Raw genomic sequence first — 22,733 nt, forward strand, 5'->3', positions numbered from 1 at the left:
GGAAAAGAGGGGAGGGGACGACAAATATTCTTTTCCTCACGACTCAGTCAGTGGAAATCTGGGGAAATGCCTTTAGTCACTCACAAGACTCAAAATGGAGAACATTATTTTCCCCAAAAAGTATGGTTAGTGGTTAAAACATGTGACTAGAAATCTGCAGTGTTCTACTGCCAATGATTGCATGATTAATATTCTTTGCTTTAGTTTCTCCATCAGTAAAATGAGGATAATACTTTTCTCTTTTGCAGGAATGCTGAGGCTTAAATTTGTTTGTAAAAAGCTTTTTTTTTACATTCTTTAAATGAAAGATACTATGCAAGAGTACTATTAGAGCTATTAGTCAAATTTGGCTGGATGAATAATACAAAGTTGGCAAACAAAAAAAATGCATAATGATTTGTCACGTACGTTCATTCAATCAAAAGACTCGCTGCTGCCATTTTAAAAAGAAGAACTGAATTGGATCTTTTCCTCAATGTATTAATATTCCTAAAGAAGGCGAATTGAACCTCCTCTAAAGTCTGGCACCAGCCATATTAAATTTCAGCTCACCTCAACCCCACAAGGACTCCAGACACTACAACCATATAGTACCATTAAGTCATAAACCTCCCAAGGGAAGAGAGCAGGGGGGGAAAAATTAACTATTAGTGGGTTCTTCCTTATTATGTAACAGCAGGCAGCTGTTCTGCTGTAATTCTGTAAATGAGAACCAAGCACTATATTGCTGTGCATTCCCAATGCCAATATGTGAATTTGGGGAGAAATTATTTCATGGTAACTTAGCCACCCAATGCATACAAACTTCCAGTACTCAAGCCAGAAACACACAGCGGGGATAACAGTTCTATACAGGACTGACCAGCTTTTTATAATTTTACAAGCATTTCTAGCAAGCACTTCCAAACCCCCATCAAACCAATTCTAGTCCTGGGTTCGGAACAGAGATGGTACTGGTCTTCCCGGGAAGTCACCTCCTACAAATGGATGAAGACCAAGTGTCCACGTTCACTCTTTTAGTTCTACCAACAGCCTGATACCATGCACCCTAATCCACCAGGCCAACATTTCTGACATGCAACTCAAGGCAAGCATTTGTCTTAAGCACTCACTCACCCAGACATAATGTAGAGCATGTATACACAAAGAAATTACATCTGACAGGATGACAAAAAAACCTAATGTTTACCATTTCCAAAAGAATGGCCTGAGTTTTTGCTTCTTTCTCTGCCTGAATTTCTTCCACTTCATCAACAGACTTTCCTTTGAAGTCATCAATTTCTTCATCTGCTCTTATTCTGCCACTCTATGAGAAATTGAAAAAACAAATAAAACAACATTTTAAATACTGACCCATGGGTAAGCCTTTATTTTTCTTAATACTAAAACCCTACCTTAGTCTGGGATTCTGTGTGTTGTGAAACTAAGAATTATATCCCTGAAGAATTAGGCTAAGATCATTCACTCTAGTCAGACAGACAACCAAGTAGCCTACACATGGTAATGAGTTTCAATCACAGTCAGCCTGGGCTAAATTCAATTACAGGATATGGAGTCTTTCACCTCTATTATCCCAAACCTATCCCCAATATACCTGGCAGCTTGTTTTTATTTAGGGGAGAACATCCCTATTTTTTTTTTTTTTTAATATTTCTTTATTGAAATGAGTATACAAGTAGTATTAGAGATTTCTGCCTCATCCAGCAAGACTTCAATTTAACAGAGTACAATTATAGGAACTGTATATTTTATACTATTGTATTTTGTCAAGTATTCCAAACAAACATTCCTACAACAAAATATTGGCCATTTTAAAATAATCTCCTCCAAAAAGTTCTCTCAGTTCAAAACATTTCACTACAGCTAACTGGTGCATCCCTGTTTTTCCCTCTGCAAGTCTGATTATAAAACTTTCAAGTATTTGTCTAACATACACTGGGCTATCAAACTCCTTATGCAGTGTTCAGACATGTGGATATATTAGACTAATCTTGATATACGCTCTATTCTAATTAAGTTCCTATACCAAACTCATCACTATGGTATCTGTTAAAACTTTTTTTTTTTTTAAATCATGTAACTTCTCTAGTCAATTTATTGTTTGAAACATTGTTCCCAAACAAAAAAAAGATATTTCCTTTCAGCATCTCCAATAACTGCAAGGTAAGAAAAAACATAATTATAAGCTTAATTGTTCTGCAAGTCCCTTCTGCCTAGAATACAGACAAAACAAACCAGCGTGTCTGCTTGTATGTGAACTGTGGATAGTGAAGTCATACTTTCCAGCTTAACAATCATTTTCTTTTGTGTGGAAGTGCTGATAATATTTCTTATTGAAAAAAGGGAAAAAAGGATAAACTTAATTTTATACTGTAAAAGTAAGAAGTTAGCAGTGATTTTTGGGATTCTTCCAGAAGAATGAATTAAAAAAAAACCAATGTCAGAGCCGGGCATTTCAGACAACAGATTCATTACTATTAAAATAACATTACAGCTTCTCTTTTTGTAGCGTGAATTATAAAATAAGTCTTTGCATCCTATCCCACAATACACAGTCACAACTGCAAACACCCTGCTGATCTTTGTTTGTTCTCTTCTTCAAAACTTAAACAGTTATTTGCTTTGTAAGCATATAGGTCACTTCAAGTACAACTGTGCTGTGAAGGTCCATCTAGTATGCTGTGTTCCAACAGCGGCGAATGCCAGGTGCCCTATAAGGAATGAACAAAACAGGTGATCATCACGTGATCCAATAGAGGTAGGGACACCATCCCTGCCCATCAGTCCTTGATGGACCTATCCTCCATGAACTTATTTAGTTCTTTTTTTAACCCTGTTACAGTCTTGGCCTTCAAAACATCCTACTCTGGCAAGGAGTTCCAAAGGTTGATTGTGTGTTGTGTGAAGAAATACTTCCTTTAATTTATTTTAATCAGGGCTTTGGAGCTGTGCTCTGGCTCCGCTCCAACTCCAGGCAAAAACCTGCAGCTCCAGTGCTCCGGAGCTGCTCCGGGCTCCGCTCCAAAGCCCTGGTTTTAAACGCTGCCTATTAATTTCATTTGGTGACCTCCAGTTTTTGCATTATGAGGAGTAAATAACACTTCCTTATTTACTTTCTCCACATCAGTCACGATTTTATAGACCTCTGTCATATCCTCCCTTAGCTATCTCTTTTCCAAGCTGAAAAGTACCAGTCCTCATATGGAAGCAGTTCCATACCCCTAATCATTTTTGTTGCCTTTTTCTGAACATTTTCCAATTCCAATATATCTTTTTATATCTTCAGAAATCTTACTCCATTCAAGAAATGCGTAATTGTATATTGGCAGCTCTTATTTTGCAAAGCATTTCATTGCACATCAACTTTAAGCACAAGTAGTCTATTTGACTTCAATGGACTACTCACACACTGTGCTGAATGTGGGACATAGAGGAAACTCAACTAGTTGGCACATTTATTCATTTCCAACATCTTCCCAAGAAGCTATTAGCAGTACTTACATCTAGTTGTTCCTTGGTGGGCTCTGGGGAGCAGTCAGGTATTATCAAACCAGAAGGGTCATCAAATGGATCATCTAATATCACTGTATGATTTATCCTAATGGGAAACGTAAAGTAAAGTCCAAGAGTCAGCATTTGTTTAAAACTAGCTCTTACTTTAGTTGATGAACATGGGATCAATTTTAGGGATATTAGTAGATATTATATACTACTACAGGGCTACACAAATAAATACTCTGTATACCTACGTACTAAATTCTATGTACTAATATATAACGATTAATAAAGCCAGTTCAGATGTGCACACAGGCTGCTAGGATACAAGGAATAAAACTGAGTGTTTTTATTAATAAACTAATTGTTGATTTTCTAACGTATTTGTTTATTCCCAGACCAACAGTTAGTTTGTGAGTAAAGTCCTCATTTCAACCTCTATTGCCCTCTTAACTCCCCACTTAATGCATCCTACAGTTATTTTTGTCTACATGGAATCAAAGCAAATATACGGCTGAACTGTTCAAAAGTGGGACATAGATTAATATACAAGAAACCTACAGATCACCACAACCACTTTCACAGATCCAGTAAACAACCCAAACATGCCAAGAAATCTGTTATCTACAGCCAGACACTCAGATACCACAGAATATGCTCCAAGGAGAAAGTCATCGTAACACACTTAAGACCATGTTCAACAAGCGAGAATATTCTACCAGAGTAGATCCCATCATGGAATAAGTCACCCAAATCCCTCAAGAGAACCCGCTTCAATATGGAAATGAAGCTTCCTCTGTCCGCACACCTCTAATTGTCACTTACGACCCACATTAGAACTTATATGGGAGGCAGGGGTATCAAACAATTACAACCTATACACTATGGGGACCATATTCTGAAGTAAATCTTTCCTGAACTGCCCCGCTCATCTGTCCTTCAAACCACCCCACTCCAACCTCATCATCAGAAACAAGCTCTCCACAGACCAAGATACATCAACTAAAAGCAACACCAGACCCTGCTAGATCGGCAGATACATAAATCTGTAGAGATATCTGAATTACAATAATTATCAACACCCCACACAATACACCTTTCAAGATCCAAGGGTCCTATACATGCCTGTCAACATGTGGTGTACCTAATCCAGCACACTAAATACCCCAACAATTGTGGGTGTGTCAAACAGATAGCTAAGGGTTAATGTCTCTTTCACCTGAAGCACCTGACCAGAGGACCAATCAGGAAACCGGATTTTTTCAACTCTGGGTGGAGGGAAGTTTGTGTCTGAGTCTTTGTTTTCTGTCTGCCTGCTTTCTCTGAGCTTTGGAGAAGTAATTCTGCTTTCTAATCTTCTGTTTCCAAGTTGTGAGTACCAAAGAGTTTGTTTCTTTTGTATTTACATGAATATAGTGCTGGAGTGCTTTGATTTGTATTCTTTTTGAATAAGGCTGTTTATTCGATATTCTTTTAAGCAACTGACCCTGTATTTGTCACCTTAATGCAGAGAGACTATTTGTATGTATTTTTCTTTCTTTCTTATATAAAGCTTTCTTTTAAGACCTGTTGAAGTTTTCTTTACTGGGAAACTTCAGGGAAGTTGAGTCTGTACTCACCAGGGAATTGGTGGGAGGAAGGAGTCAGAGGGAGATCTGTGTGTGTTGGATTTGTTCGCCTGACTTTGCATACCCTCTGGGTTGGGGCGGGGGGGGGGGGGGAGGGAGATTGACTCGGTGATTCTGGTTTCCAGGACTGGGAACGGAGAGGGGGAGTCACTCTGTTTGGATTCGCAGAGCTTGTGTCTGTGTATCTCTCCAGGAGCATCTGGAGGGGGGGAAGGGGAAAAGGATTATTTCCCTTTGTTGTGAGACTCAAGGGATTTGGGTCTTGGGGTCCCCAGGGAAGGTTTTTCAGGGGGAGCAGAGTGCCCCAAAACACTCTAATTTTTTGGGTGGTGGCAGCAGTACCAACTCCAAGCTGGTAACTAAGCTTGGAGGTTTTCATGCTAACCCCCATATTTTGGACGCTAAGGTCCAAATCTGGGACTAAAGTTATGACAGGGTGAAACCAGACAATCACTATATTCCCAAAGAACTCTCTGAGAAAAATTACAAAAGACAAAAAACACCCTATCAGTTGTGTGAGAACATTTTTCACAATGAGATCACTCTCTATCTGACCTCAGTTCTCATCCTCAAAGGAAACCTGTGTAACACTTTCAAAAGACAAGCCTGGGAGCATAAATTTATACCTTTGCTAGACACTTAAACTATAAATCCAGTTTCAGTATTCAGTCCATGACTTTATTACAATAATCTATAACCCACTAACCTCCTCCTCCAGCTTTTTCTTCCTCTCCTTTTCCCTCTATGATTAGAGAGGTGTTAGCAGGCCACTTCACCTTAAATAGTCCCTTGAAATATGTGCTACCTACTTATGCTACAAAATCTGTTCCACCTTGTACTTAGCTTTGACACTCTGAGTACATTTTCCAGGTCTGAAGATCTGTGCGTAAGCTTGTTTCTCACCAGTAGAAGTTGGTCCAATAAAAGAAATTACCTCACTCACCTAGTCTCTCTCATATCCTGGAACCAACACATCTACAACACCACATACACAGATAAACAACCTTATAAACATTATTTTGGATGGTCTGGACAACATCCATCCCATCTATGGGCCCAACCCTGCAAACTCACAATGGTGCTATGTGCAGATGCAGGGTCCTTCTGAGCTTACAGGTCGGGGGCCTACAACTTCTCTTTCAGCTGATAAGACAGCATGATCTAGTCAATGCATCTTCCTCTGAAGACATTTACTAAGTCCCCATAACACATAGTTACACAATATTTTACCAGTAATGATGGAACGAAGAAGCATACTAGATACTTTCACTAGTGTCCTGACATTACCATATTAACTCTATTTAAAGAAAGATCAAGGAACCAGTTTTTACAAAAATTACAACACACCCTCTGTAAGGGGACTGGTTCCATTCCCGCCTTCTGATACCCAGAAACCTCTCACATTCTCCAGCGAGTAGCACTTCCATGTTATTTATTTATATTCCCGCCACCAATCCCAATACAGTCCTGTGCAGCTAAGTATTACAGTGGTTTCTTGCCCCTTCCTGCAGCGCCAGAGAGGAACAGAGATCTCCCTCCCTTAGAATCCCAGAACAGACAGGGTTCAGCTAACCCAATCTTATGCCCCTTCTTTCCTTTAACAGCCCTCAGATGGTGCCTAACTGGTTCATCAGTCTTGAGATTGATCAGCTAATTAGCCACATACTCCCCGGTCAGCCTTCTCTACAGAAACTAATTTGTACCTGAGTGATCTGAGGGCTGGCTAATGTGTTAGCCTCTAGCACTTTGTCACCTCTAAGCTAGGAAGTTAAACCTAGTCATACCTGATGTCTTGATAAGGAACAAACTCCTTGTCAACGAAGGTCTCGTTAATTTTCTTTAATACATCCATGCCTTCTGTTACTTCTCCAAACACTGTGTGCACAGCATCAAGGTAATCTAGGTTTTCCCCTGTAGTAATAAGAAACTACAAAGACAAGATAAAAAAAACCTGTTGACAAGTAAACCATAAAATTTTTAGAATCTCCATATAATTTTGGGCCTGACACCATGCCCTCTGAAGTAAGTGGGAGTTTTACCATTAACTTCAACGGGAGAAGACAGGACCAGACCTTCAAGCAGTGTAAACCAATGTAGCTCCATTGGCTTTAATGGAACTATGACAGTTTACACCAGCTGAGCATCTAGCCCTCCACCCTTAATTTAGAACCGACTGTATGGTTAACCAACACAAAAATGAATGACATTGGGAACCCATACTTTACAATCAAATTGGAAAAAAGTCTTGCTCATTGCTGTATTTAGCTGCACACAGTTCTAGCTAAAGGGAATTGACAGATTTGTCCAGGATCACAAGAGCAGATTTTTTAAAATATTTTTTTTTAAAGTATATGTAGGGAATACTACACATTAGGCCAGTTAACTTCCACACTGTCCCCTTCAGTCTTTTTCTTCCTAAACAACATTATTTTTAGTGATTATTTTATCAGCCTAGCACCTTTGATCAGCTCTATAATAATGAACTAATAAGTGCACACGATGAAGAAAACATGTTATTAAGGTACGATTTTCAATTTCCAAGTTAGAGAGTTTAATATAACTAGGAAGCTGTAGAATCATTTGAAAAAAATATGAATACCTCATCAGTATCCTTTTAACTATAAAAAACAGTAACTGGGTGTTATTTTCATTGTTATGCACATTTTTTAAACCTGTGGAGTTTCCCTCTTTGCTATTCTAGAGTTATAGCAAAGCCTCCCAATACTGTGCACTGACCTGAGATCCATGTTGATCATTGCCATTGTTCACCATTGACACGGTTCCCTTTTTCTTGTGCTTAATTCTTGGCACTTTTTCTGCCTCAAAAAATCTAGCTTGATCACCATAGAGTTTACTGAAAATATATACAATAAATATGTTATGAGGCAGCAAGATTAAAAATGTTGACAGCGAAACAAGCGTTATACAACAGTGAACAAGACAAAATGATTTACCAAAATACATTATAATAAGAATGCTCAAATAAAATGATCACTTTACAGTACACATTTATAACGTGACTACAGAATTACCCAACCACTCCTCATAATGCAGATAATGTTAACTGCGCTTTCCCTGGAGACATTCTACAGAATGAGGGTTTTTTTAAGCATATCAGAAAACATTTTCTGACATCTCTGGTAGATACTAGCATGAAATTTGCTAGAAGCTACTGTCAAAACATACCTTCAATACAGTGTGCAGGGAATTAAAAGCATGATTGACTTTATCAAATATAAATGGTACTTGGGCACATAATTCTCCTTATAAAAAAAAGTAAAAACCATTAAATAGTTTGTACATAGGCTAAAACTGATCATCTGAACAGAAAAAGCTGCAAACTTCATTTTACACATTAGCTTTCAAGGCATACAGGACTAGATGCAGTGATTTTAAGCCTCAATGTCTGATCCTAATCTCACATTGTTCTCCCCCAGGTGAGAGAGAACAGAAAGTTATTATTTTAAACTGATTGTGAACCTACATGTCCACTCTTAAATCCATTTCAACATGGCTTATATCAGTTTAGGTTGCACCAGAACTGAAACCTCCATACTTCTGTCCACTTCAGCAATAAGAAAAAGGTAACATCCTCAGAATGGATCTGTATTCTCAGAGGCCAGCAGCAGAACAGAAGAGGGAAGCAAGTTAGCCTGCCACTCTTCTAGAAAATTCTACTTGTGACAGAGCACATCAAGGAGCCAGGCAGGGAAAGAAAAAATCAGTATATAATATGCAAAGGTGCAAAGGATGAGAAGATCCCAGGAGTGCCTGGTGACAGACCAAAACAAATTTAAAAGTTTATTAGAAAATGTTTAAAAACAAACAATACAGAGAGTTTGAAAAGTCAGTTATTGATCATCGGGGTAGCATACAGAGTATAAGGGGATGCTAGTAGTTTGGTATTGAGCAGCACATAGCATATACAGTCACAGTAATACACCAGAATCCTGGCTTGTCAAAAGTTTTAAACGACTTACAAGAACAGAGTTTGGTCCTCATCTCCCCTATAGTGTGGGTAAAAAAGTTTGTAACCAGGTCTCCCTAACTCCATTATAGCACAGTAGAACAGATGTAAAATTTATTTGGTGTACTTCCTTAAAGGTCCATATTACTGAGCTGGAGCAGTGTTAGCCAGTTTGCATGGGCAAATAACTGCAAATCTATTGGCTGCAGAGAGTTACATGAGAACTATTCAGCTGTTTTTTTTTTCCTGCAACTTGAACTTTATTTTCCCTCTAGATCATCAGATTCAAAGGAAAAATTATCTGGAAGATTATGCAGTCAGCCAAAATTCTATCTTACCTCTTTGCATGTTTCTTCAGGTGCAACACTATAGAAAATTGATTTTTACAAGAAAGGTAATTTTCTTCCTAACATTCATTTTAATGCCTCCCTCTTAAAAAAACACTGGAACACAAGACTCGCCAATTACCTATTACCAAAAAACACACTTCATGTATTTAATGTAGTTAAAACTTGAGCCCAAGCAACAGTTTTATTAATTTTGAAAGGTGGCTCAGGGAGTTGACACATGAATACCAGAATTTTTACTATAGTCACCTGCTTCCCCTCCATCACAATCAAAATGTAAGTGCATTACATCATAGTTCTCAGCACTGCAGTAGAACAAATGTGATGACTTCCATAGAGCAGCTATGTAGGGCTCACAGCGCAGCAGCCAAAGCTAGTCACCTGCTCACAATTACACCTGATATTGATTTGATTTAGGAACAGATGTAGCATACTGTCCCAAAAAAACTAACCATCTAGGATCAAAAGACAGCATGGGGAATGACAACAAACTTCAAGGTGTATGAGCCAAAAGCAGCTCTCATCTCCCAGCAATGATCCAGTAGGACATTCAGCAAGTCCAAACTGGTTCAACTACACTCCCATATTAGGCTTATTTCATATAAGTAGGTTTTACTCACCAAAAGATAGATTCCCCTCCACGGCCAGTCCCCAAGGGGTCACCAGTTTGTATAATAAAATCCCTCTGTAACAATGCAAGATACACAAGGTATTAGTCTACTTATGGATATAGACAAAGAAGGAAATAAATAGCTATTATAAACACTCACCTGTACACTGTGAATGAGGCAGTAGTTGTAGTACTTGATTTTGCAAAGCTTCAGAAAATTCTGACAAGCTACAAGAAATTACATTGAAATTTATGAAGAAAAAAAAAACTGTTGCAATTTGCACCTGGACCTTCTCTCTTTGGCTGTACTTGGATTTTATTAACATTGACTCTAAAGCCTGCTGCACATCTATGGAAAAGATTAAATACTATGCATTTTTCCTTCCTAGATCCCACATCCAGCAATATTTAGAATAGCAATATGAACAGTTGTACAACAAAGATCAGCACACACTTCCTCCTCCCTGGCCTTCCCCAAATAATGTCTACCAAGGAAAAAGTCAATGTTTTTTCAATTTAAAAATTTTTACACTTACTCAATATTTTAGAAACATAAAAATAAGATGCATATTGTCTGTAGTGAAAGAAAATGAGCTCCCAACCAAAATTATTGCTTATAATTAGAAAAAAAAAAGGAGTAGTAAGTTTCCCCATACCCTTTAAATTAAATGTAGAAACTAAGGCCCTTATCCTGCAAGCACACACATTTAATTTACCAGCATAAGCATCTTTTATCCTAAAATCCTTACACCCACCCAAACACAGAATGAAGGAAACAATGTAATCGAATGTAACTGCCATCTTGCATTTTCCAACTAATAAAAAAAAATTCTTGCAGACTTTATGAGAACTGGCAACCAGAAAAGGGCAGGATTACTGCAAGCCCTCGACAAAGGACTCGTTAAGTATCAAAGCAGTGGCTGTGCTAGTTTGCAGCCACAAAACCACCAAGGAGTCCAGCGGCACTTTAAAGACTAACAGATTTATTTGGGTATAAGCTTCCGTGGGTAAAACCCCACTTCTTCAGATGCCTGGCGTGTTTGCACCAAGCCAAATACAGCGACCCCCACATGTTCATTGTGTGAAGGAGACGAGCTGAAACACAGTCAGCATCACCAGCTGCTCTGCTCAGTGACCCTGCTGGTGCCCATCTTTTGAACCCGCCTCTCACCCCCAGCCCGGGTTCCCCCCAGCACCGCACCGCACCGCACCACCAGCGCTATACTAAGCTCCGCGGGCTCCGTCCGCCTGGGCCGAAGGAGCGGGACAGCAGCGCGGGGTGAGTCCGCCCCGCCCCTCACCTCTGGGCCTCTCCTCCGTGTACAGGTCGATCACCAGGTCGCCCACCGTGGTCTCCAGCAGCACGGCCATGGCCGCCACGCCCCGGAACCACAACCGCGCGCCAGGCCCAGCAGCGCGGCCCCGCCCGGCCGCCTCCGGCAGAGTAAAAGGGAGACGCCGCAATTTTTGGCTTCGCCACTACGGAGCGCGCCAGAGCAAACTGAGCATGCTCAGTGACACCTACTGAAGCCGCCGCCCGCCTCACCCTGTGCCCTCACTTGGGATGGCGGAGTGACGCGAGAGTAAGGGTGGGCGGGACGCGATGTGTGCTGGCACTGGCTGCAAAGGAGGGAAGAGCAGGAGGGTGGGGCTAAGTAAGGCGCATGCGCGGCTTGGCAGCGGCGGTGGTCGGCCCCCGGTGAGACTGGTAGCGGTGCTGCAAGGCTGGGACCGTGAGGGGTCGGGGCTGCCCCGGTGGCTGGAGCTGCTGAGAGAGACGCGGGTCTGTGAGGTGTTTTACTGGTCTGTGTTTAAAGGCTTCCCTCTCCCGTCAGCGTGTGTTTCTGCCTAGAACCTCCGACGTGTCTCAGCTGCTCCGCCACGTGCGGCTTCCCGCCTTTAAATCGCTGGCTGTTTAAAATGTTATTTTTCATTATTCTTAGCGCTGCCCTTGGTTTAGCTTTGCTAACGCTGTGGGGGGCTGTCACTGTGCTGGGTAATAGTTTAATAGCAAACAGGTATTGGTTTATAGGCGCTTTAGCACTGGCACCTCTTAATTGGCCTCTCAGAATTGGTAAGACAACTCCCACCTTTTCATGCTCTCTGTATGTGTATATGTATCTCCCCACTATATGTTCCATTCTCTGCATCTGAAGAAGTGGGCTGTAGCCCACTAAAGCTTATGCTCAAATACATTTGTTAGTCTCTAAGGTGCCACAAGTACTGTTCTTTCTGCAGATACAGACTAACACAGCTGCTACTCTAAAACCACTCACACCTCAGTGTTTCTAGTATAACGTGCTGATTTTTATTGCACTTCTGTAATTTACTGTTCTTAATTCTATTTTTCTTTTAATAACACAGGTGATTCTTTGGGATCATATGATTTTGAGATTGACTTGACTTCCTGGGATACAGTGTTGTTGTAGCTGTGTTGGTCCCAGGATATTAGAGAGACAAAGTGAGTGAGGGTAATATGTATCTTTTATTGGACCAACTTCTATTTGCTGACAGAAAAGCTCTGGGTGGCTCAAAAGCTTGCCTTTCTTACTAACAGAAGTTAGCTCCAATAAAAGCTATTAGCTTACCCACCTTGTCTTCCTGAGTTGGTGTAAACATTTCTTCAGTTTGCTTTGATCTGCCAATGGGGACTGCCTTTTTCAGCTGTTGTTCTGCTTCACTCTTAAGTGATTTTTCGCTCCATCCCTTTTGTGTAGAACTTAGCTCCCAAATATTCACTATAGGCCAGATTTTTAAAGGTTGAAGACACCTAGATGTATTTGAAAATCCCTCTGGTAGCCTTATAGCCAGATATGTAAAGGTATTAAGGGGACACTGCTCTCTTGTATGAAATCCTTCACAAAAGCAAACTTCCACTGTGAATTTTACCAAATGTATAACCTCAAGACAGACTGACAACCAAAAGAATTCAAAAAATGAGTTAAGCACTGTCAGACTGTACTGTTTTTTTCACCACTTTTACAAAACTTTGATAAATTTTGTTCAAAGTATGCCCTGTGAGGTATTGTTTGAAAACTCCATAATTTGCTGGTCATTATTGTCCTGGTAAAAAATGTGTGGTGATGTTGGATGTAAAATTATAAGAGTCTACTGTATGATGTTACTAAGGCATATTCAAAATCTGGGAAAGCAGCCCAAACCAGTTTCTCAGAGACAAAAGACAAACTGATGCCTCGCACAGGTGTCATCAAAATAAAAAACAATGAGGAGTCTGGTGTCACTTTAAAACGAACAGATGTATTTGGGCATAAGCTTTTGTGGGTAAAAAACCACTTCTTCTGATGCATGTTCTCACACAACTGATAGGGTGTTTTTTGTCTTTTGTAATTTTTCTGAGAGAGTTCTTTGGGAATATAGTGATTGTCTGGTTTCACCCACAATTGTTGGGGCATTTAGTGTGCTTGATGAGGTACACCACATGCTGACAGGCATGTGTAGGACCCTTGGATCTTGAAAGGTGTATTGTGTGGGGTGTTGATAATTATTGTAGTTGAGATATATCTACAGATTTATGTATCTGCCGATCTAGCAGGGTCTGGTGTTGCTTTTAGTTGATGTATCTTGGTCTGTGGAGAGCTTGTTTCTGATGATGAGGTTGGAGTGGGGTGGTTTGAAGGACAGATGAGCGGGGCAGTTCAGGAAAGATTTACTTCAGAATATGGTCCCCATAGTGTATAGGTTGTAATTGTTTGATACCCCTGCCTCCCATATAAGTTCTAATGTGGGTCGTAAGTGACAATTAGAGGTGTGCGGACAGAGGAAGCTTCATTTCCATATTGAAGCGGGTTCTCTTGAGGGATTTGGGTGACTTATTCCATGATGGGATCTACTCTGGTAGAATATTCTCGCTTGTTGAACATGGTCTTAAGTGTGTTACGATGACTTTCTCCTTGGAGCATATTCTGTGGTATCTGAGTGTCTGGCTGTAGATAACAGATTTCTTGGCATGTTTGGGTTGTTTACTGGATCTGTGAAAGTGGATGTGGTGTTCTGTAGGTTTCTTGTATATTAATCTATGTCCCACTTTTGAACAGTTCAGCTCTATATTTGCTTTGATTCCATGTAGCCAAAAATAACTGTAGGATGCACTAAGTGGGGAGTTAAGAGAGCAAGAGAGGTTGAAATGAGGACTTTACTCACAAACTAACTGTTGGTCTGGGAATAAACAACTCCTGCTGAACCTAGTAGGTTCCTAAACTCACTGAGTGCCTACATTTTCAGGCTGCGGGAACCATGCAAGCTGGAGGATCTCACCACACCCCAGCTGCCCTGCTTTGATCTAGCCCCAGCTGTTACAGCACCAGCCACCCCAATATACACCCACACAGGGAGAGAGCCTGTAGCACACACAGCAAATCCATACACATCAGGGGAGAAACCCTTTACACACAGGGATGGGGACTGTAACACATCAAAATCCTCCCATAGGCAGTGGGGGCAGGCAGATTTTAATACAAATACAAAATCACTCCACCTCACCTATCATTCCACCAAAGGAAAGAAGACCATAACATACAGCAGCATTGCACCCCTGCTCTCCATCTTCACAGAAGGATCTGTGGTTTGATCTACTGGCCTTCACTAAGCTCCAGGAAGCCTTGTGCACACAGACCTTGTACGTTTCAGTGGGAATTGTTCATGCAGAGGACTATAGAATAGGATATTAGAAGGAATGCCTTTGACAGGCTATAAACTGATTCTGCAAACACAGACTAGTGAGCACAGGGTTTATTAATGGAAGTGCTCATAGTAGAAGTCACTATGGTGACTATTAAGTTAACTATTTAAGGCTTAGGCTAGATTTAAGACCTAGGCTATATGCTGGCGTTTTGTATAAGGGTTGATTTTACCCATAGTGCTTATTATTTTGAGTATTCCTTTGAACTCCAGTTTGAACAAACAGTGTGCTCACTAATAAATGTTTGCAAAGCTACACCTCTTAGGAATCCTGAATTTTGTTTTTAAAATTACCTTGAGAAATTGTTTCGGCTTCTCCTTGACCTCAACTTTAATATATTCTCCCTCCCCAAAAAAGCCATGTTTGCATTCCTAGCAACTCAAACAGCATTGAAAATCATACAAAACAATTTAAAATTCTATACTTGTATTTTAAAATGTTTTAGTAGTTAAAACTTAGAATAGAAATTAATTACCAGGAGGAAATGTGCCCCAATGATGGCCCATTCAAGCAAGAGGGAGTTGTCACCCCTTTCTGATCAGCCAGCAAGGTAATGCAAGGCTCAATTGACCGGCCTTGCTCCCTTCCAAAACTATCCATGGAAAACACATCAGAGCTGCCATCAAACAATGAAAACCTCCTACAGGCGAAGAAGGAACTGTTACAACAGACAGAGCTTCTCCATGTCAGTAAATAGAAACAAACAGCTTTTTTCAGTATACCACAGAGGAAGGGGAAGCACTCTGGATCCATTCACTGAGGAAAACTCTTGGAGGAAGGGAAACCAGCCAGCTCTGCAGCAGACTGAACTTTTGGGGAGAAATCTACTTTATTTGATAAGAAAGGTAACTATTAATAAGTGTAGACCCAGGTTCACATTTTATGTTTTGTATTGTAATTATTTGTTTCCAGCATTTTGTCTTATTTCTAGTTAAATCTTTATTCTTACTTTAATAAACCTGATTTTATTTTATTATGAGTGTTCACAAGTGCTGTGTGGTTTACAGGAGTGGTGGCTTAAGGTAAAACTGGAACACAACTGAATATTTGGGTGCAGAGCATCTGGAATTTCTGTAAGTAACCAGTGTCAGGGGCTGGATATCACAGGGGAATGATTCAGGGGGGCTTGGGGTGCACCTGTGGTTAGCCTGCAAGGTGAGTTAGGGCTGGCACAACCCAAAGGGGAGAGCTTGAGTGGCCAAAAATCTGATGGTGCCAGGGAACGGATACCCAGCTACAAGAAAGACTCCCTCTCACTGGAGACCTGGGGTAACGGTGACTCACAGTACTGGGTACACCAAAAAGTATCTCATATATTCAGTGTAATTTTGAATGAGGAAAATTGAGAAAGGGAGTGAAGAAGAGAGGATCAAGGGGAGGAGAAGAGAGGATGGTTTTATGGGGTAAAGGAAAACAGAAGAGAAAGGAAGGAAGTCAACAGTTAGATAAGTATCCTGTACAGGGACCATCGAAGCTGGGATTTTTCAGAGGAGTCTGAGGGACTTAGACACCCAACTCCCATTTAATTTCAATAGGAGTTGAGTGCTTGAATCCTTTAGGACAGTGGTCCCCAACGCGGTGCCCGTGGAGGCATCTTAATGCGCCCATGTCCTGGACCCTGGGAGAGCACCCGCCAAAATGCCGCCAAATTTCAGCGGCATTTTGGCGGGGACACCTCTCAATGACGCCGCTTGCCGTCGACAAGTGACATCATCAAGAGGCGTCGCTCCCGAATTTCGACGGGGACACCTCTCCATGATGTCGCTTGTCAACAGCAAGCGGCGTCATTGAGAGGCGTCGCAGTCGAAATGCTGCCTCGGCGGGTGCTCCACTGCTGAAGTGGTCCTGCGTCTGGCGCCCACGAGACGAAAAGGTTGGGGACCACTGCTTTAGAATCTGTTGAAAATGCAAGGCTAAAGGGGATCCTTATTTTGCTACGTGTTTGTATATTCATATGTTATAAATAATCTTGCTGTTAGTACATTTTAAGGTATGATTTAATCACAAAGTCCACACTCAGAACATCATAGCAGCTTTAGAAGTGGGCCTGGTGTCAGTTGTGTAGAGTTCATCAGGCTTTTGTCGGAACATAACCCACTGAAACAAGAACTATTTCTATGGCCAGGTCCACACTACAGCGTTAAATCGATTTAAACCGTCCACACTACAAGGCACTTAAAATTGATTTTAAGGGGTCTTAAAATCGATTTCTGTACTCCAGCTAAACGAAAGGAGTAACCCTAAAATCGATATTACTAAATCGATTTAGGGTTAGTGTGGATGGATATCGAAGTTATTGGTCCTATTCTTTTACTGAGCTACCCAGAGTGCACTGCTCCGGAAATCGATGGTACCCTGGGACCATGGACGCACACCACCGAAGTAATGTGCCCTAGTGTGGACGCGTAAAATCGATTTTATAAAACCTGTTTTATAAAATCGATTTTACTAATCGATTTAAAGCTGTAGTGTGGACGTAGGCTATGACTCGCCACTGGAATGCAATCCATAGTTAGGAATCCATGTTATTTAAACCTACTCCCACCAGCATATGCAATATTCACAAGTGCCAACAAATGGTGCGTGCCTATATCTGCCATTCCATCCTCACAAACAGTTTTGTAACCATTAAGAAATTCAGCAAAATAGATTTATTGCATTATGTTGGTGGTTGACCTCTGGCTGACCAGAGTGAGAATGCACAATGAACAGACACAAACAACTTCTGCCCCTCTTTGAGTGGTAGTTGTATTATGGATGAGTCTTCTTTTTGGAAACTGCTTCAGTAGGCAGCCATGCTGCAGTATATGTTTACATTAGGGCTGTCAAACAATTAAACAAAAATCACAAGTTACAAAATAGTTACAATTAATCACACTGTTAAACAATAATAGAATACCAATTTAAATTCAGCATGGAAGCATGTCCTCTGGAATGGTGGTCAAAGCATGAAGGAACACACAAATGTTTAACAGATCTGGCTTGTAAATACCCTGCAATGTTGGCTACAACAGTCCCATGCGAATCCCTGTTCTCACTTTCAGGTGATGTACATAATAAGTGGGCAGCATTATCTCCCATAAATATAAACAAACTTGTTTCTTTTAGCAATTGGCTGAACAAGAAGTCCACTGACTGAGTGGACTTATAGGCTCCAAAGTTTTAAATTGTTTTGTTTTTGACTGCACTTTATATATATATAAAATCTGTATTTGTAAATTGTACTTTCATGATAGAGATTGCATTACAGTACTTGTATGAGGTGAATTGAAAAATACATTTTCTTGTTTCTTTTTTACACTGCAAATATTTGTAACAAAAGTGAGCATTGTACACTTTGTATTCTGTGCTATAATTGAAATAAATATATTTGAAAATGTAGAACATCTACAAATATTTATAATAAATATAATTGGTATTTGATTAATGTTTAACAATTCAATTAAAACTGCGATTAATTGACTATTTTTTAATCTAGTTAATTTGTTTTGCATTAATCACATGCATTAACTGTGATTGCCATTTAAATTAGTCAATGTGTGGATAGAGAAAGGAAATGGAAATCAAGACACCTGTGTTCTATTTCTTGCCCTGTCAGTGATTTGCTGTGTGACCTTAGGCAAATCACAAAACTTCTCTGTGCCTCAGTCTCCTGATCTGTTAACTGGAAATAATAATAATAGTAAAAATCATACTTACTGTTGGAAGTGTTTGAAATTATCAGATAAAAGCAGCTATATAAAATATTCATTATTAAATTCTGGATAAATCAAAATAAAAAATATATAAAGTTTATTTGGAGATAAACAAAACAAAAATAAAAAACTAAAATAAAACACAGCCAAGCAGTTATGTACACGAAAGTTTCTTCATTGCTGAAATGGTTCAAAGTCAAAGAAGTGAGAAGAATGGGCAAGATGTCATTTCCTGTAAAACTCCTAAGCCTCATGCTCCATTGCCTTGCACCTGTGCAAAGTGGGTGTAAAATACTACTACTCTGTTTTCATAACATTTCACATTTGCTTTACATGGATGTAAATGATCATGCAAGGTAATTGAAAATAAGCCCTTTTGTGTGTTTAACTTTTAAGTACACAGATCTTCTATCCTTCAAATTATTATTATTTTTTTGCACAGAGTTTTAAATGTATTTACCTTTCCTGTCTATTATATCTGGAATCTCCCCTTCCCAGCGATATAGAGCTCCCACTTCAGGCCTTGCAGGGTAGGGAGGTCTCAAACCTGATTCTGATGCAAGACAAAATATGTCCTACACCTCAAACCAGTGCAGATTACATCAGAAAATTCCACATATGGGGAGAAAGAAGGAAACATTTATCTGACTGTTTGTTTTTTTAATACACAGTGGCTCTTCAAAGCTCCTCAAAGGTTTGAGAATTTGGTACGTTCAAAATAGCTTCAAAAAAGGATTTGTAGACTGAGTGCAGGTGAGGCTATGCAAAGATGCATGGTGAAGTATTTATCACATGAATATCATCACCTGTGTTCATATGGTCTGTGTGGGGATGTGAGTCTATCTGAATACAATACAGTACATATATTTTCTTACTGTAAAAAGCATTATTCAAAATGTGCAATTTGTTTTCTTAATGTAAAATGGATATTGAGAGTGCAGCACTGGCTCACTGAAAAAAGTCTCCCAGCAGGCCCTGATATGACAGAACAAAATTGTTTAAGAGAAATCATTAGCATCAGTTGCATCAAAGATTCATTAGCTCCAAATTCTTAAAATAGGCTTTAGCTCAGAAGACAACTGAAGACTGTCAAGTAAATAAGAAGGAGTTTTAAAAGGCTGTAAACAGGCCTAATTAATGTTTTTTCCTTTTTGGTTAAGGGGATTTATAAAAGTAAAAATTATTTTTTTTAAAAGATGTATAATGAATAATACTTTGGGGCCCAATTATTTGTTTTAACAATCTGGGGACCTAACCCTACAAAGAGTTGTCCACAAATATAGAGCCTGACCCAAAACCCACTGAAGGACGTGGCAGTCTATCCACTGACTTAACAGGTTTTGGCTTAGATCCATAGTTACTCCTGTGTAGAATCCCACTGCAGTCAGTGAGTACAGGAATAACTATAAATGTGTCTGTAGCAATTTTCATGACCAGGCCACTGTATTATTATTGTAATTAAAATAATTTAAAACATCTAATTTTCTTTTCTCTCCTTAAGATGTTTGTTTACATTTGATATTTCACTCAGCTTTGATGGTTTCACTTTCCACTTGCAATAAATTTAATTTGCTAATTTCCCTTGACTAGTGCCCTGCTATTGTAATGATATTTCCAGTGAAGTTTCCTAAGGAAAAATAATGCCAGACTGAAAACAACAGAGGGAAATAAAGATTAATTCCATTAGAACATTGACTTTAAACAAAGGCAGAATTAAGGTTATCTGGTGGTGACCGTGATTGAGTAGGGTTGCTCGGGGAACGGATAGTCTGTTTGTGAGAGTCAGTGCAAGTGTGAGACGGATGTAGGTATAGAACAGGGTGGGCAAACTTTTTGGCCTGAGGACCACATCTGGGTACAGAAATTGTATTGCGGGCCATGAATGCTCATGAAATTGGGGTTGGGGTGAGGGCTCTGGGGTGGAGCTGGGGATGACAGGTTTGGGGTGCAGGAGGGTACTCTGGGCTGAGACTGAGGGATTTTGGAGGACAGGAGGGGGATCAGGGCTGGGACAGAGATTGGGGCATGGCAGGGGGGGTGTGTGGCTCAGGGGTGCACCTCCAGGAAGCAACAGCATGCCCCTTCTCTGGCTCCTACATGGAGGTGTTGCCAGATGTCTCTGCTGCAGGTCCACAGGCACCGCCCCTGCAGCTCCCATTGGCCACAGTTCCCAGCCAATGGGAGCTAGGGAGGCAGTCTTGGGGGGGGCAGCATGTGGTGCAGAGCCCCCTTGCTGCACCTATGCATAGGAGCTGGGGGTTATAGCACTACTTCAGCAAGCTGCTCCCAGGCTGGAGCGAGGCAAGCCCTAGACCTTACTCCCCAGCAGGAGCTCCAGGGTCAGATTAAAACAGCTGACAGGTCAGGTGCAGCCCATGGGCCAGTTTGCCCCCCTCTGGTATAGAACCTTATATCCTGGGTTCAGTGGTTTTGAGTTTTTCATTATTATCTCTTAGCAACCTTAACCGGGCTTCACAAGGTGTTTTGGTGTTTGAATATTTATTAACCTTTGCAAAGTCTTCCTTGAAAGAGGGCCAGATCCCAACACGCAGGACCGGCCGGCCGGCCGCCTCGGGACCCCCTGCAGTGCGGACAGAGGGACGAACAGCCCCCCTGCAGGAACGGCCTGGGCCTGCTTCGTGGCTCTGCTTCCCCGGGTTTGTCCCGTTGGCGGCGGCGTCTCCCGCCAGGGGAAGTTTGCCTTGGAGCCTCCCGCACAGCTGAGGGCGGGAAGAGGGACGGGAGACGAGGCTTTCCCCAGCACACAGCCCACGCAGGGGATGCAATGGCCGCAACGAGCCAACCCGCCACCTCCCGCCGGGGAACCCCATCGCCGCCTCTCCTGCACCCGGCTCCCGCCAGCAACACCTGGGGGTGGGGGGGCTCGGCCAACCCGGAGCCGGCAGACGTGCCCCCTCGACGGCGGGTGTGAACGTGCGCCGGGCTCGCCCCGTCCAGCCGCTCTCCTGCGACAGCGGCAGCCCCGACCCGGCCCCGCTCTCTGCCCCCGGCTCCAGCCCGCCCCTCGCCCCGCCCGTGCGGCTCCCGCGAGGGTGTCTCACTTGTGCCGTTTAATTCCCGGGACCCAAGATGGAGGCTGCGCCGGGGCCTGGCGGGCTCCTGCTGCTCCTCCTTGTCCTGGGGTTGCTCGGCCCCGCGGCTCCGCAGCCCGCCGCCCCCCCGCAGTTCCTCAGCCAGGTACCGAGCGGGGAGACTCGGCCTGCGGCGGGGTGGGGGCTTGGCGCGGTTTCCATCAGATCCAGGGGGTCGAGTTTGGGTCCGTGGCTTTCAGCATCAGCCCCGCTGTACAAATTGTCCCGGTGCGCGGGGCGCACTTGGCATACCGGGGTGCGCGGTGTGGGGGTACTGAGGGGTGCGTGTACGTGGCTAGAATCAGGCTGCTCCTTTGAAAATACAGACCTGATATTTACTAAGTGCTGGAACTTGACATTGATGATCTGTTTTCTAAATACATTTTATTAAAATGTGCTCGGGTAATTCCATGTTATCAGATTACACCAAAATGAGTTTACGGGGAATGGATCTCTCCTTTTTGTTTTGTTTTTTTTCTCTAACTTTTCTTGTGTATGGAAGGGAATGCTGCAAGTTAATGGTTTATGCACATGTTAATATTTAGAGAAACGGCTGGTTGAGGGAAGAGAGAAAATACAGGTATTCAAAACTAACTTGCACATGAGCTGTATTTTTTTCTTTGTATTTTTAATGCATACATCCACATCTTGACGGCTCTGTGCTATAGATTAACATGATGCTATAGTCTCAAATCTTGCTTTCACTGCTACATAATTGAGCCAAGAAAATGTTAGAGCATAGAGAGTACATCGAGGGGTGGGGGTTGGTGCTGAAATATATATTCATATGATTGGCTATAAAGTAAATCCTGTTGTTTTTGTTTGTATGTTTGTTTTGTGAACTAGGGATTTATTTTGGTACTATTTAAGGGTTACTTTTGTTGGAATTAGGGATACTTCATGAGACCTGTAAACCATAACCTCTAGAATTACTCCCTCCCCAACCCAACAACTGGGTCTATGTTAATAGTGAAATTGTGAATAAAGCAACCTTTAATTACAGTAGTTGTGAACTTCAGAGCATCTTATCACAGAAGTACCAAATGGGAAACTTCTGTTGGGTTAAGTAGTCAATTGGGCTGTTAACACACAACTGATTTTATTTATATATATATATATATATATTTTTTTTTTACAAAGCTCTCCTCAAAGTAACCGTGTAAATAAAATAATTTTTTAAGAAGCCTGGTAGCAAGCCCA

General features: G+C 41.3%; 2 protein-coding genes across 7 annotated transcripts in view; one reads left to right on the forward strand and one right to left on the reverse strand.

Annotated features, from left to right (window-relative positions):
• PPIL4 (peptidylprolyl isomerase like 4) overlaps positions 1-11,489 on the reverse strand; it is a 30,255-nt gene extending 18,766 nt beyond the window's left edge. Inside the window, exons 1-7 of one of the 2 annotated variants that reach the window (XM_030556554.1) lie at positions 11,349-11,488; positions 10,208-10,275; positions 10,058-10,122; positions 7,860-7,977; positions 6,908-7,050; positions 3,502-3,598; positions 1,190-1,306 (exon numbers count right to left, since the gene is read on the reverse strand). In XM_030556554.1, the coding sequence (XP_030412414.1) occupies positions 1,190-1,306; positions 3,502-3,598; positions 6,908-7,050; positions 7,860-7,977; positions 10,058-10,122; positions 10,208-10,275; positions 11,349-11,418 (678 nt within the window). In that variant the 5' untranslated portion in view covers positions 11,419-11,488. Of the gene's footprint in view, positions 1-1,189; positions 1,307-3,501; positions 3,599-6,907; positions 7,051-7,859; positions 7,978-10,057; positions 10,123-10,207; positions 10,276-11,348 lie in introns of both variants that reach the window. The other variant, XM_030556553.1, reaches the window with a different exon arrangement.
• Positions 11,490-11,635: 146 nt separating this feature from the next.
• The window catches only part of GINM1 (glycoprotein integral membrane 1), a 36,093-nt gene continuing 24,995 nt past the window's right edge, over positions 11,636-22,733 (forward strand). For 2 of the 5 annotated variants that reach the window (XM_030556555.1, XM_030556556.1), the window contains exon 1: positions 13,488-15,591. In XM_030556555.1, coding sequence (XP_030412415.1) covers positions 15,376-15,591 — 216 coding nt within the window. In that variant the 5' untranslated portion in view covers positions 13,488-15,375. Of the gene's footprint in view, positions 11,851-13,487; positions 15,592-21,476; positions 21,640-22,733 lie in introns of those variants that run through there. The other 3 variants (XM_030556557.1, XM_030556561.1, XM_030556558.1) reach the window with 3 other exon arrangements.

This window comes from Gopherus evgoodei, chromosome 3 (assembly GCF_007399415.2).
Source record: "Gopherus evgoodei ecotype Sinaloan lineage chromosome 3, rGopEvg1_v1.p, whole genome shotgun sequence".
NCBI lineage: Eukaryota > Metazoa > Chordata > Testudines > Testudinidae > Gopherus > Gopherus evgoodei.